Source organism: Centrocercus urophasianus, unplaced genomic scaffold, assembly GCF_019232065.1.
Source record: "Centrocercus urophasianus isolate 14NV4802_14NV808 unplaced genomic scaffold, USGS_Curo_1.0 seq_25, whole genome shotgun sequence".
Lineage (NCBI taxonomy): Eukaryota > Metazoa > Chordata > Aves > Galliformes > Phasianidae > Centrocercus > Centrocercus urophasianus.
Window position 1 is genome coordinate 547,677 of NW_024884811.1, and position 11,786 is coordinate 559,462.

General features: G+C 40.7%; 1 protein-coding gene across 2 annotated transcripts in view; it reads right to left on the minus strand.

Annotated features, from left to right (window-relative positions):
• Positions 1–2,157: 2,157 nt before the first annotated feature.
• The window catches only part of VLDLR (very low density lipoprotein receptor), a 15,306-nt gene continuing 5,677 nt past the window's right edge, over positions 2,158–11,786 (minus strand). Inside the window, exons 3-18 of one of the 2 annotated variants that reach the window (XM_042825910.1) lie at positions 10,895–11,017; positions 9,135–9,506; positions 8,911–9,033; positions 8,708–8,830; positions 8,152–8,271; positions 7,951–8,076; positions 7,381–7,552; positions 6,829–7,053; positions 6,537–6,655; positions 6,013–6,152; positions 5,759–5,900; positions 5,300–5,446; positions 4,296–4,385; positions 3,824–3,898; positions 3,550–3,719; positions 2,158–3,050 (exon numbers count right to left, since the gene is read on the minus strand). In XM_042825910.1, coding sequence (XP_042681844.1) covers positions 3,015–3,050; positions 3,550–3,719; positions 3,824–3,898; positions 4,296–4,385; positions 5,300–5,446; positions 5,759–5,900; positions 6,013–6,152; positions 6,537–6,655; positions 6,829–7,053; positions 7,381–7,552; positions 7,951–8,076; positions 8,152–8,271; positions 8,708–8,830; positions 8,911–9,033; positions 9,135–9,506; positions 10,895–11,017 — 2,303 coding nt within the window. In that variant the 3' untranslated portion in view covers positions 2,158–3,014. Of the gene's footprint in view, positions 3,051–3,549; positions 3,720–3,823; positions 3,899–4,295; positions 4,386–5,299; positions 5,447–5,758; positions 5,901–6,012; positions 6,153–6,536; positions 6,656–6,828; positions 7,054–7,380; positions 7,553–7,950; positions 8,077–8,151; positions 8,272–8,707; positions 8,831–8,910; positions 9,034–9,134; positions 9,507–10,894; positions 11,039–11,786 lie in introns of those variants that run through there. The other variant, XM_042825908.1, reaches the window with a different exon arrangement.

Sequence of the window (11,786 nt, forward strand, 5' to 3'; positions counted from 1 at the left end):
AAGGCATTTGTCTATGCAGTTGGAGTGGTTTATACAGAAGGAATCCCTGACTACTTTCCAAGCCTGCAGTAGAAATAAACAATTTCAAAACACACAGAAAAAACGATAGAGGGCAGGGCAGAAAAATCTGTGTGAGAGAAAGAGACAAAAACCATCTGTAACTAAGTACATTTTATGTACTCTTAGAGCATGTTATGTAACTGGCTGTTATACACCTTTCCCTCCTCCCTCCAGCTATTGGAAGGTATAAAGTGTTAGGCCTCCTATGGACTATAGAAACAACTTGTGTGTCTAAGCACTGTTCTGACAACTTTGTTCAGTATACTGAAATCAAATCAGGAGATAAATTCCTAGAGCTTACAATTTCTGTTTCAGATTCTGAAAAAAGGATTTAAGTTTCAATTTCCACTGAATGTCAACATCAGGAATAAGTGCCTTTATTGATTATTCTATGTGGTGTTTGGTATGACACCAGTGACAGCAAGGAATTTTAGCAAGAAAAGTGATGTTAAACATATTCCATACAAAGACTAAAAAGGCAAAGCTTTTTGCTTCCATTTAGCTGCTGGCTGACAATTCAGCTTTAGATTTTGCCACATTTCAGCACACCTACTTCATAGCATCCTGAGTTAGACAGTTAACAGGAAAAACCAAACAACAAAAAAAGCAAAACAAAGAAATAAAGCCAAACTAATGATTCTCGCATATTATGCTGAAATTAAAGGCACTTTGTCTTCCTGAGTAGTTTCTGGGATAAAGAGTATTCTTAACCAAAAAAATTCAAAGGTCTCCTTGCAATCTCTTATTTGCAAGTTATTCCAGATTCAGAAAACATCTAGAGGCATACAAGAGTTGCCAGAGATAGCTTGATAAAGCTTCAACTCCCCAAGGAGTAGTGAGTTTCCTAAATCTGCATAAGTTGGAAACTGTCCTCATCTGTCAAGACATACACAGAACAGCATCAAGAGAGCAGGCCCTAAATGTAAACAGTGAGAACAGGCATTAGAACCAAGTCCAGGAACTAATCCAAGTCCTGTCTTGATTTTTATGGTTATTATTTTAGAGTATAATTGATGGAGAATTCTTAACAAGGCATTACTGAAGCAAGACCAAGAAATGTTAGCTTCTTCTAGACCATATCTTATCCTCAAACCTTTATCCAAGAAGAAATAATTTCTTCACCCTAGGAGAGAAGTTAACTATTTTATCACATCTGCATTAGGCTTAGCCACAACGAAGCACAGCACAGTTCATGGGAGTGACAATTCAAGACCAAGATCCAAAAAATGAATCTGGCATTAAGAAAATGAGTGAGCAGAAGATGGCTTCCCTAGTTATAAGTTGGAGACTACTAAAGCAGTCATAGCATAAACATCAAAATCTTTGCATTTCTTGACTCCAATCACAGAACAAAGTACTTGAACCACAGAAGCTGCAAGGTAATTCAGTTGTCGTTCTTTATTGCACTAGTATACAAGGAATAGATCTGGTGCTACCAAATTGAACACAGAAACAGAATGCACTAGACAGCTACTAGGGGGATGAATTCCACCTTCTAGAGTCAGAACAGTTGTAGAGATTATTAATTGTTGTGTTCACCCAGGAGAAAGGCTCCAGCAGTGAAGGTGATCAGAGCCAATACTATAAATTAACAATCTAAGGTGAATTGTTAACTCAGCTTGCATTTTAAGTTAAATTCCCCAAGGTATAAGCAAGTAGGAAAAGCTCAGCAGGTCCACCTACTTCATCTGTTGAAGGCAGAGCACCAATAAAGTGCAAGGGTCAGCATCACTCACACAATGGATCAGTTCCTCCCCTCCTACTCCAAATCAGACAGCGCCCTTGCTCCAGAAGGGAAGGGAACACTACCTCACAGGTGTAGCAACATGGGCTTTTTGGCTCTGAGACTCCCAGAGCAGGCTGCCATGGTGAATAATGAAGCTACACCTCTACCATTCCTTCATGCCATCTGCACCGTAGCTGCCATCAAGAATAAGGGCTAACAACTTGCATCACTGCTAGCTTGTACTATGCAAGGCATTTACATTTACCTGACTGATACTGCTTTGATACCCACCTCTGGCATGTAGCATCTGTCAGTACTACCTCTTGTGCACTGAAGTGTAGTTGAAGACTGATAGGAGCTATTAGCCCTTAAAAAAAAAAAAAAAAAACAAAAACCTACTCCAGTTGTCCACCTGGACTCTTATAAAAGACAACACGGTCAGACCCCTGCTCAAGCAGCTGTCAGGTCAGTACTCCCTTCACAGTCTAGGTACTGCTGAAATAACTTCAGCCAGCACTTCACACTCTTACTGACTCTGGAGACATGTTCCACTACAGTGGGAGGAGAATAATGGAGACCAATACTTTAACTGCTTAGTTTTTGGTTTTGTTTTTTTTATTATTATTTTCTCCCCCTTCTCTGAATTTCAGATTTACAGTGGTTTCCCCAAAGAGCATTCATACCTGTAGAGCTCTAAGAGGTATGAGACAATGTTGTTTCAGTCATACATACAAAATTACTTATGCTTACAAATTTTTGGCAATCATAGTAACCCGTTTTTTCCTATTGCCATTGCCCCAACCATTGAAAAAGACAGTGTACAATAATTTACATTTTAAGTATTTCAAAGTGCTTGATAGTGATTTTCCAGAAATATTTACAAGTGGCATATACACATATGTACAGCTGTTATACTATAGCACAAGTTGTGGCTGGAATATGGCTTTCTATGGAAAGTGCTTTGTATTTGGCCAGTGGTGTTACTGACTGACCAATTCAAGGGTTACTGATAAAACAGTAACCACTAAAAGCTGAATTGTTGTGGACAGGTATTTACAGAGTTGGTTGTTAAACTGTATAAAACAGCAAATTATGTAAGTGTTCCATACACAGAGAAAGTTTCTTCATTCTTCCAAAGAACGGAGGAAGTCTTTCAGCCACAAGCATGTTTATCATCCCCGTAAGTGTAAAACACAAAGTAAACTGAAAGTGATTACTGATCCAGTGCTCACAGCATATCATCATCTGTGCTTACAACAGATATCTGTAAAAAGAAAAGAAGTGTGTTAACTACAATTTTACCAATAAAGGACAAAAAAAAAAAAAAAAAAACAACAAAAACAACCAATGCACACCTTTGCTATAGGGAAATCTGAATTATGTGCTAGTTCTGCAGGCTAAAAACTTGCACTGGTTTACTCCATCTGAGTAATACAGCAGAAGTTGCCTGCTATGACTTAAATCTTGATTAAAAGTATGAGCTCTCAATTGATTCAGCCCAGTAGTTTCGAGCAGTCAGTATGCCTCTGCTTTCCAAAACAGCCACCTCTCCCAATTTACAGAATCATGGAATCCTTGGAGTTGGAAGGGGCCTTTAAAGGTCATCTAGTCCAACTGCCCTGCAATGAACAGGGACATACACAACCAGATCAGGTTGCTCAGGGCCTGATCCAGCCTCATCTTGAAAGTCAATCAGCAGTTCTCTGCTACATCTAGTCTGAGGACTAGCTTGGAACCTCAGGCATGTCAATCAGTTTACTTACTGCAGGGTAGGTGTGTCCAACTGAACCACCATGTCTGCCAATATCAATTGTGAGATCCTCTTCTGTAGTTTTCAGATAGACGGGATTATCAAAATTCATGCTTTTCATGTTCTTGTGCTGCCAATTACGCCACATGAAGTAGCCAGCCACTGCAGCCATCGCCAGCAATACTTTAGGAAGAGACATACATTTTAAGTATAGAGTAGCATCAAGTCAAACTTGTGAACAAGAAGAGCTTACCACACCAAAAGGGATCTCAACAAGTGGTACTCACAGATAGGAAGAACAGCCCAAGCTCCTGCTGCTCCTCTTGCAGCTACTTCAGACACCACACTACTGATGTTGAAACCTGCACAAGAATTCATAAAGTAATGAGGTTGCTTGATCACAAGCTAGCAGATTTTTTCAGATTTCTTACTAAGACTTAAGCCCAAAAGTTGCTCCAAATTATTAGGTTAACGTTCTACAAGAACAGCGCTAAGAGGCTTCATCTTATCTTAAGTTTTTTTTTGCTACCCTTCTTTGAGCACTTTTTGCGTTTCATGGAACCTACAGGTTCCATACATACAGTCATAAATAAACAAATTCTGTTTATCACATACTCCAGCTGTTGTACTTCTACTACATACATGCAGTAGCTTGTTTTTTCTACTTGCATGCAAAGGAGAAGATTTCAAGTATGCTAATAGGTCAGTTTGCATTTCTCTTATCTTTTGTTTAGCAATCTGAGTTATTGGGACCAGTACCTCCAGGAACTAGTCCAACAGTTGGAGATTTTTCAGTTGTGCTGGTATCTTTAGTCTCAGTGTAAGCCACAGTTGTTCCAGTACCTGAAACTAATTATAAATCAAGAACCCAGTTAATTCTAAAGTTCTGCAATGGCTTAACTATGACAGCCATGGCAGCAAATGTTTAGCAGATGGCAGAATGGTCATGCAGCTTGTTAGCTTTATTGGAAACACTGACATTAGTTATTTCAGTAAGTACAGCTTCCACTGAAGGTGTTGATCAAAAATGATTCCATGAACCAAGTAAGCCAGTTAAACAGGCATAAGCTCTATTTGAAGTAATTGAAAATACAAGCCACCCTACTCCTCATTTCAGGCTCCCTGTATAATATTTGGTTCCATAAAGTCAAATACAGCCTTTGACATTCATAGTTATCCTATACAGCAGCCACTACCTTCAGCCAATGGAGAACCATGTCCTCACATTCACTGCTTTGACTGGAGCAGTCAATTGACATGCAATTTATTAAGAGACACCTTGGAGATTCTACTGCCACTAGGCTGGACAAACAAGCTTGCCACACAGCCAGCGCTCAGTGTACTATCAGCAGCAGGTTTGCATGGAACTGGAAAGGAGGTACACAAACTCAGCATGATCAGCCCATAAGCATTTCAAGATAGTGGATTCACTGTACAGCAATGTTAGTTTATACCCCTAGTTTTCTAACAAAGGGACCAGATATGCTTTGTGCACATGCCTGCTATCTGCAGAAAGCTGTGGAAGCACAAGGTCTTACTGCAAATGATGATGATACAGAAGCCAGGCATGGACTTTGAACAGTACCTGCAGACTTGGAGGGCAGCTTAATGCATGCTAGAAGACCACCCTCTCCAAGAGGAGTTACATCAGATTTACTCATGCAAAGTTGTCAGTCTGTACTGTCATTGTTGCCTCTTACAGGTTTAGCATTCTGATTCCCAGTTCTTCCCCCATAAGTCCTGAAAGAATTTTGTTACCATACCTTCACATCTCAGACCGTCCTCCTGCAAGACATATCCAGATGGACATGCACAAGTATACTTCGGAGAGTGTTCATTTATCTGAGGAGCAGGCAGGCACAGGTAGCTACAGCCTCCATTTACCATGTTCTCTTCACACCAGTTCCTGCCTGTTGGTACAGGTTCATTTTAAGTGATTGACAGGAGTGAGCTTTCATGCTCCAGAGGTACAGCATAATTTTTTGCTCAGTAGTTGCTCTAGTAAGTTGTTTATCTCTGCAGGTTATATCTGCTCTGTCCAAGCAAGAGAAACTGCAACTAGATTCTCTCTCAAACCCAGTGGGGATGCTAGGCTAGCTGAAAGCTTCAAGTACCAAAATGAATTAGATAGTATACAGGGGTAGAATACCATTTGGTAACATACAATCACGGCAGGCTTCATGCAAGTATATGCTGTTATAACTATAAACTGTGGTAGTTACCTGAAGGCTGAACAAGTTCATGATAAACAATGATGTCCTGCGCATCATTGAGGTTGTTTACCAGGGTGACCAATTCAGCTCCAGTAAATTTGTTGGCACCATAGACTGCCTCATTCTCTCCATCAATCCAGAATACACGATCCTAGAAAATAGTCATTACCTCCCATTATCTCTATGTTTCTTTCAGCACCATAATTGCTAGCCACATACTAGGAAGAAGAGCTCTGACAAGTACTGCAGCAAGCCATTCTTACCTCAAATATTGTTAGAGCAAGAGGATGAGGAAGGAACATATGAGACTTCAGCACAAGTCTACGATCCTGGCCATTCAGATCCACACTTGACAGCATATGTAGCTTAGAATCAAGCCAATACAGACGGCTTTTTACAAGATCTAGGAGGAGAAAAGAAATACCAAACACCACCACTTATTGGCTACATGGACAAGACTGCCAGAGCTTCCTGTGAAGGCTGCAACACCCACAGACTCAAGAACAGTTGCAGTGCTACCATACTGTTTCTTATTATATTTGAATGCAAAAAACTGCTGCAGTGCTGCCTAAGCACACTGTGCCTCAGCTAGGATACAGAACAGTGTAGGGAAGGTTACCACTTCAGCATCTGAAGTGCTGCACCTGTTTGTAGTGTCTCTAGGCATGCAAGAGCTTCCCGATATCAAAAGCTGAAAATAGTTCTCTAAAGGATGACCTTGGCTTCTGTACCCAAGAGACTGCTAAAGCTCCACACTACCTCTGGCACAGAGACAAACTCAACATACCTAGAGCAATTCCATTAGGCCACTGGATTTCTGTTGTCACAAGCTGCTGTCTGTCAAATCCATTCATTCCTGCTTTTTCAATTTTTGCTGGTTCACCCCAGTCTGACCAGTACATAAAGCTGTGAAGCAGAATTTATGTTACATAACACAGTATAGTACTGTGTAGTATCACTTTTAAATCATGACATTTGCTAACGAGTAGCTAGACAAAGGCTGTGTAAATCAGCTATCAAAACACACGTGGATTAGATGGTAGATTTGTTCTTTCCAGAGAACTAGGACAAATACTCACCCAGACAGAGGATCCACAGCAATAGAAGCTGGCTCTCTCAGCTCAGAAAGAAATAAAACCTTTCTTTTCTTGCCATTCAGGCTTGCCACTGAAATGGTCTTTGCAGATGAATCAGTCCAGTAGATATTCTTATAAATCCAGTCAACAGCAATTCCTGCAGGGCTGTATATGTTGTCTAGGATTCTAGTATGTGTACCAACTTTATCACGGGTATCAATAGAAGCACTGGAAAACAAAAATTACTTGCTTTTACTCCTCTTTGTCCCCACAGACTACAGACTTTGCACACTTCAGCAAATGCTGCATGCCCAGGAGCTGTGTCCATTCTAGAAGATGTACTTGTAAAACAGATACCTTAGAAAAAGTCACAATTGAACCTGATACAAGGAAGTGCAACAAGTGTACACACGCTAGCTCCAGGAGGTTGTACCTGCTCTGCTTAGTCATGGACATCAGTTATCTAGTTCTCAGCACAAGAGCCTACAGGAGAATCCTGGGTAAAATGTAGGATGCTAAGGGTAGCACTAAGAGTTAGAGGCCAAGTCCATTTACCTGAAAATTGCTTTTTGGCTGAAGTCAGCCCAATAAAGCTTTTGCTCAGCAATATCAGCATCTAGAGCAACTGTGTTTCTTAGCTGCTCTACTAGTTGAATGTATTCTTTTCTCTCAAGGCCAATCTTCCTGATATCCCGTCGGTTGGTGAAAATTAGACATGGTTCTTTCCCTGCAGAAAAAAAGTATATATTATCGATGCTTCTAGACATCAAGTCACATACCAATGGCCTTCAAGACAGTTTTAACGAATTGTATTTAGTATCTGCCATTCCACACTTGGAAACGGATGCTAAAAAACATCTTAGCTGTACCATACCCCATTCTTTTCTTCCTTTATGATGGACGCTCTCCTCCCCGGGAGAAAGTTTGTCAGGTAGACATGGTTGCTTTAAGTGCTGTGTCATAGCATTATTCAAAATGCTAGGACTGTCCAGGTCTGTACAAGTTACGTTGTTAAGAGCACAACCAGGGTCACAACTACAGTACCATGAAAATTTACATCACCTACTGCCTCATTTCAAAGCAGTGGCTTCAGGCTTAGAGATATTGTCTTATGCCAATACTTACCCACAGCCTTGCACACTCCTGTAGCAAGATCCATCTGATAGCCACGGCTACATTCACACTTGTAACCCCCTTTCAGGTTGATACAGATTTGGCTACAGATACCAGGATTCTGGCATTCATCAATATCTGTAAAGAGAAATAAATTTTGTTCTCATCTACAGTACTACTAGTAGGTTTACTATTAACTTATTTGATACTTGCCTCCACAGGTTCTCCTGTCTACAAGCTCAAACCCAGCTGGACAGTCACATTCATAGCCAATAACAAGATCTCTGCAGATGTGAGAGCATCCACCATTGTTGACTAAACATTCATTTATGTCTAGAAGAGAAGAATTGGTCATTTCTTAAACAGCATATATATGTAGTCCTGAAATCTTAGTTATGGAGTGCTGTACCAGACACTCATCTGCTTTCTTACAAGGAGAAAGATCACAGTGGTACTTGAAGTCATTTGAAGAAGACCACCTCAAGACCACATATGCTCAGCTATCAACATGCTGCTTGTATTATAAGTAGGCATCAGCAGAATAAGACTGAGGATCCTGTAACCTTCAGAGTTTAATGAACTCATGTATCTTCAGGTCACAAAGTCATCCCAATAGTCAATTTGGCTATGATAAAGAACAGTTCTATTAACTGGGTTACTCTTGTTTATTTTTGCTACTAAGTGAATACACATAAGTATTTCAGCCCAACATTTGACGGCTGAGAAATCATTTAGTAGTTAGCACTGCACAAGAAGTTTGTTCACTTACTACATTCCTTGAGAGGCTCATCACTCCAGTCCTTGCAGTCTCCCTGACGGTTACACACTTTATTAATATCTATGCATTCTCCGCTTCTGCACTTGAATTTGCCAGGTCCAGAACACTGAATAACTGAGATAATGAAGACTATGAGGAGGCTGCGAGCTTCAGCAACTCTGCAAGTCTTCAGTCTTGATTAGCTGCACACTTACCATTGTTACAGTTTGCTTCATCAGTGCCATCCAGACAGTCTCTCACACCATTGCACTGCCTACTCCCATGGATGCAGTTCCCATCTTCACACCTGAACTGGTCTGGTCTGCAGGTCCGAGAAGCTGTGGGGACAGCCATTAGACAGTTTGACTCCTGAAGTCTGCCAAAGGAAAGACAGGGGCCAAGGAGCACCTCCTATAGAAGAAGGACCAAGTTAACTTACGGCAGTTGATTTCATCACTTCCATCTTTGCAGTCAGGATCTCCATCACAGCGCCACTTCTTGTGGATACATTCACCCGAGCCACACTGCACCTCACTGGTAGAGCACTTCACAGGAGGTGCAGGCTGTCGGCCACATTGCTCCAAAGACTCATCAGAGTGGTCAGAGCAGTCAGCATCATCATCACACACCCAGCTGATAGGGATGCAAGTTGAGCTCTTGCACTGGAACTCATGAACACCACATGTTGGAGGTGCACACTCCAACTCATCACTACCATCACTGCAGTCATCTTGACCATTGCAGACAAAGCTCTTGGAAATACACTGTCCACTACTGCATGTGAACTCTGCTGCACTACATGTCACGTTGCCTGCAGTAACAGGAGTGAAAAATATTAGCAGGTTATCATAAAGAAGACTTTTGAAAGAACATGTTTTGCTTTTCAGTTTCTTTGCTCTATCAGCTGTAAGCTGGCAGTAGGTCAATATCCTGTACAAAGAAGGCTCTGGGATAATCTTACTGACCACCTACAAGGCACATACGACATATGAACTGCTGTCCTTGCCTTAAGCATGAAAAGTGAGAAACATCAGTTCTGAGTTACTGAGTGAAAATTTTGAAGCAGTGAGTTTGTTCTGCTTTAGCATGCTAGCCTTTAGGAAAACAGGCTCAGAACCTGTGAATCAGAGACAGAAGGTAAGAGAATTGCTAACTCTGGAATACAGTCTAAGGTATTGGTAGCCAGATGGTCAGCATGCACTGTAGTTTGAAATTGAAGTGTTTTGTGCCAGGATAGTAGTGGCTCATTTACCTGGGCCACTAAAGATAAGCTGATGAAGATCTTGCAAAAGTTGGTCCTGTGACATTAAGCAGTCGCAGAACTTCTGTTGGTACAGATAATACTGGTTTTATAGTAATGTAGCTAGCAGCTCAGTATGCCTAGGCTGATAGTTCTATCAACTTCATTAGAAATGCTGTCTGTAGATATACTTGTCAGATTAAATCATTTGCTTGCTGAAAAGGACAGCTACCCCACAGATGCAGAGTACAAGTCCAAAGATCTGTACCTCATTAAGCCATCCAGGCAAGGTAGCTGTGGTAGAAGCAAGCCCTGTAACTCTGCTTCAGCAAATCTGTCTCACCTCAGGACACCTCAGGCAACTCATTTACAGCAAAAACATTAGAACAAGCCACAAACACTGCACCCTAAGAGGCAGCTTTGGCTGCACTTGTGGACTGGCTTGAAGTTGCCCCTTAACGCTTGAAACCCAGCTTCCCTAATCTACACTTTCAAATAAGCGTGCAAAATACTGTAAAACAGGGCTATGTAGTAAATTAGTTGCTTCCTTGGCCACAAATCCCAGCTACATCTTTAGGAGACAAACTTAATATAAGGAGCAAGTAGAGTTATCTGTTAAGAAACCCTAAAAAGAACAAATTCTGATGGTTTATCTGACTTGTAACTAAGCCTACAGCTATTCCCAAAACTAGCCAGAGAAAAAGACAGATGGTGAATAGCTTACGCTGTTGTATTTCTTAATTTCAAAGTGTAGAGTACTGTTAGAAAAGATCTGGTTTGTTTTTTTTTTTTTTTTTGTTTGTTTGTTTGTTTGTTTTTTTTAAGTGGGCTGCAATACATATAGGTTTAAGAAAATAGTGATATAATAAATTTATCTTCCCAGGTATACTGTCCAGCTAGCTCCTTTTCAGACAAGTCAATTTCAAATAGAGTTATGCAGCCACCATTTCATCCCTTACCACAATTCTCTTCATCTTCTCCACTGTCACAGTCTTTTTCACCATCACATTTCCAGGACACTGGGATACATTGGGTTGACTGAGGACCACAGCTGATTTCATTTACCCGGCATGTTCTCATATCTATTGAAAAAAGTTTAAGTTCAATTTAAGAGTTCTGAAATTTAAGAGCTATTGATCTTGGATTTTAGCAGTTGTCCTGAAAGTTGAGTCTGAAAGGTTTCTGCTCTGAACACAGCCAGCATCCAATGAAATCATTGGCTCTAACATGGAAGAGGTTATATTAGTCTGTAGTATTCAGTATTAAAAAAAAAAAAAAAAAAAAAAAAAAAAAAAAAGGAACAGGAAGCATCTTTTAAAAGTATCTCTGTCACAGTAGCTTTTGTGATTGAATATCACAAACTGTTAAACTGTAGGAGACTAGGTAATACACAGTAGTAGGCAAGAGTAAATACAAAGTAAAGTTAAACTCAGGGCTGAAATACAGTGATTGCACCTTAGCATAGGTCCTACTGATAAGGAATGAGGCCTCACAGGTCCCACAGACCTGTATCCCTTGATTAGGACTGTACTTAGGACTGAGGCTGCTAATCTCATAGTCAGAGATTAGTACTTCTGCTTCTGTACCCCCAGCTCAAAGTCAGTCACTTAGTTCCTATGGCTAGCCCTGGTTAAGTAGCTGTCTTGGAGGATGGTGATCACTCTGAACAAGACACAGGCCTGCAATGCTGTGCTTAACTTCTCTAGTTGTAACAGAAATCTTGTATTTGCTATCTTTAGCCAAGTACAAGTGCAGACATCCCAGTTCTGAATCCTTTTAATCAGCAGTAAGCCTTGTCAAGACCTTGATGAGGCCAAAAGCCAAGCTAGTCCTTACAGAGGTGCATTTCCA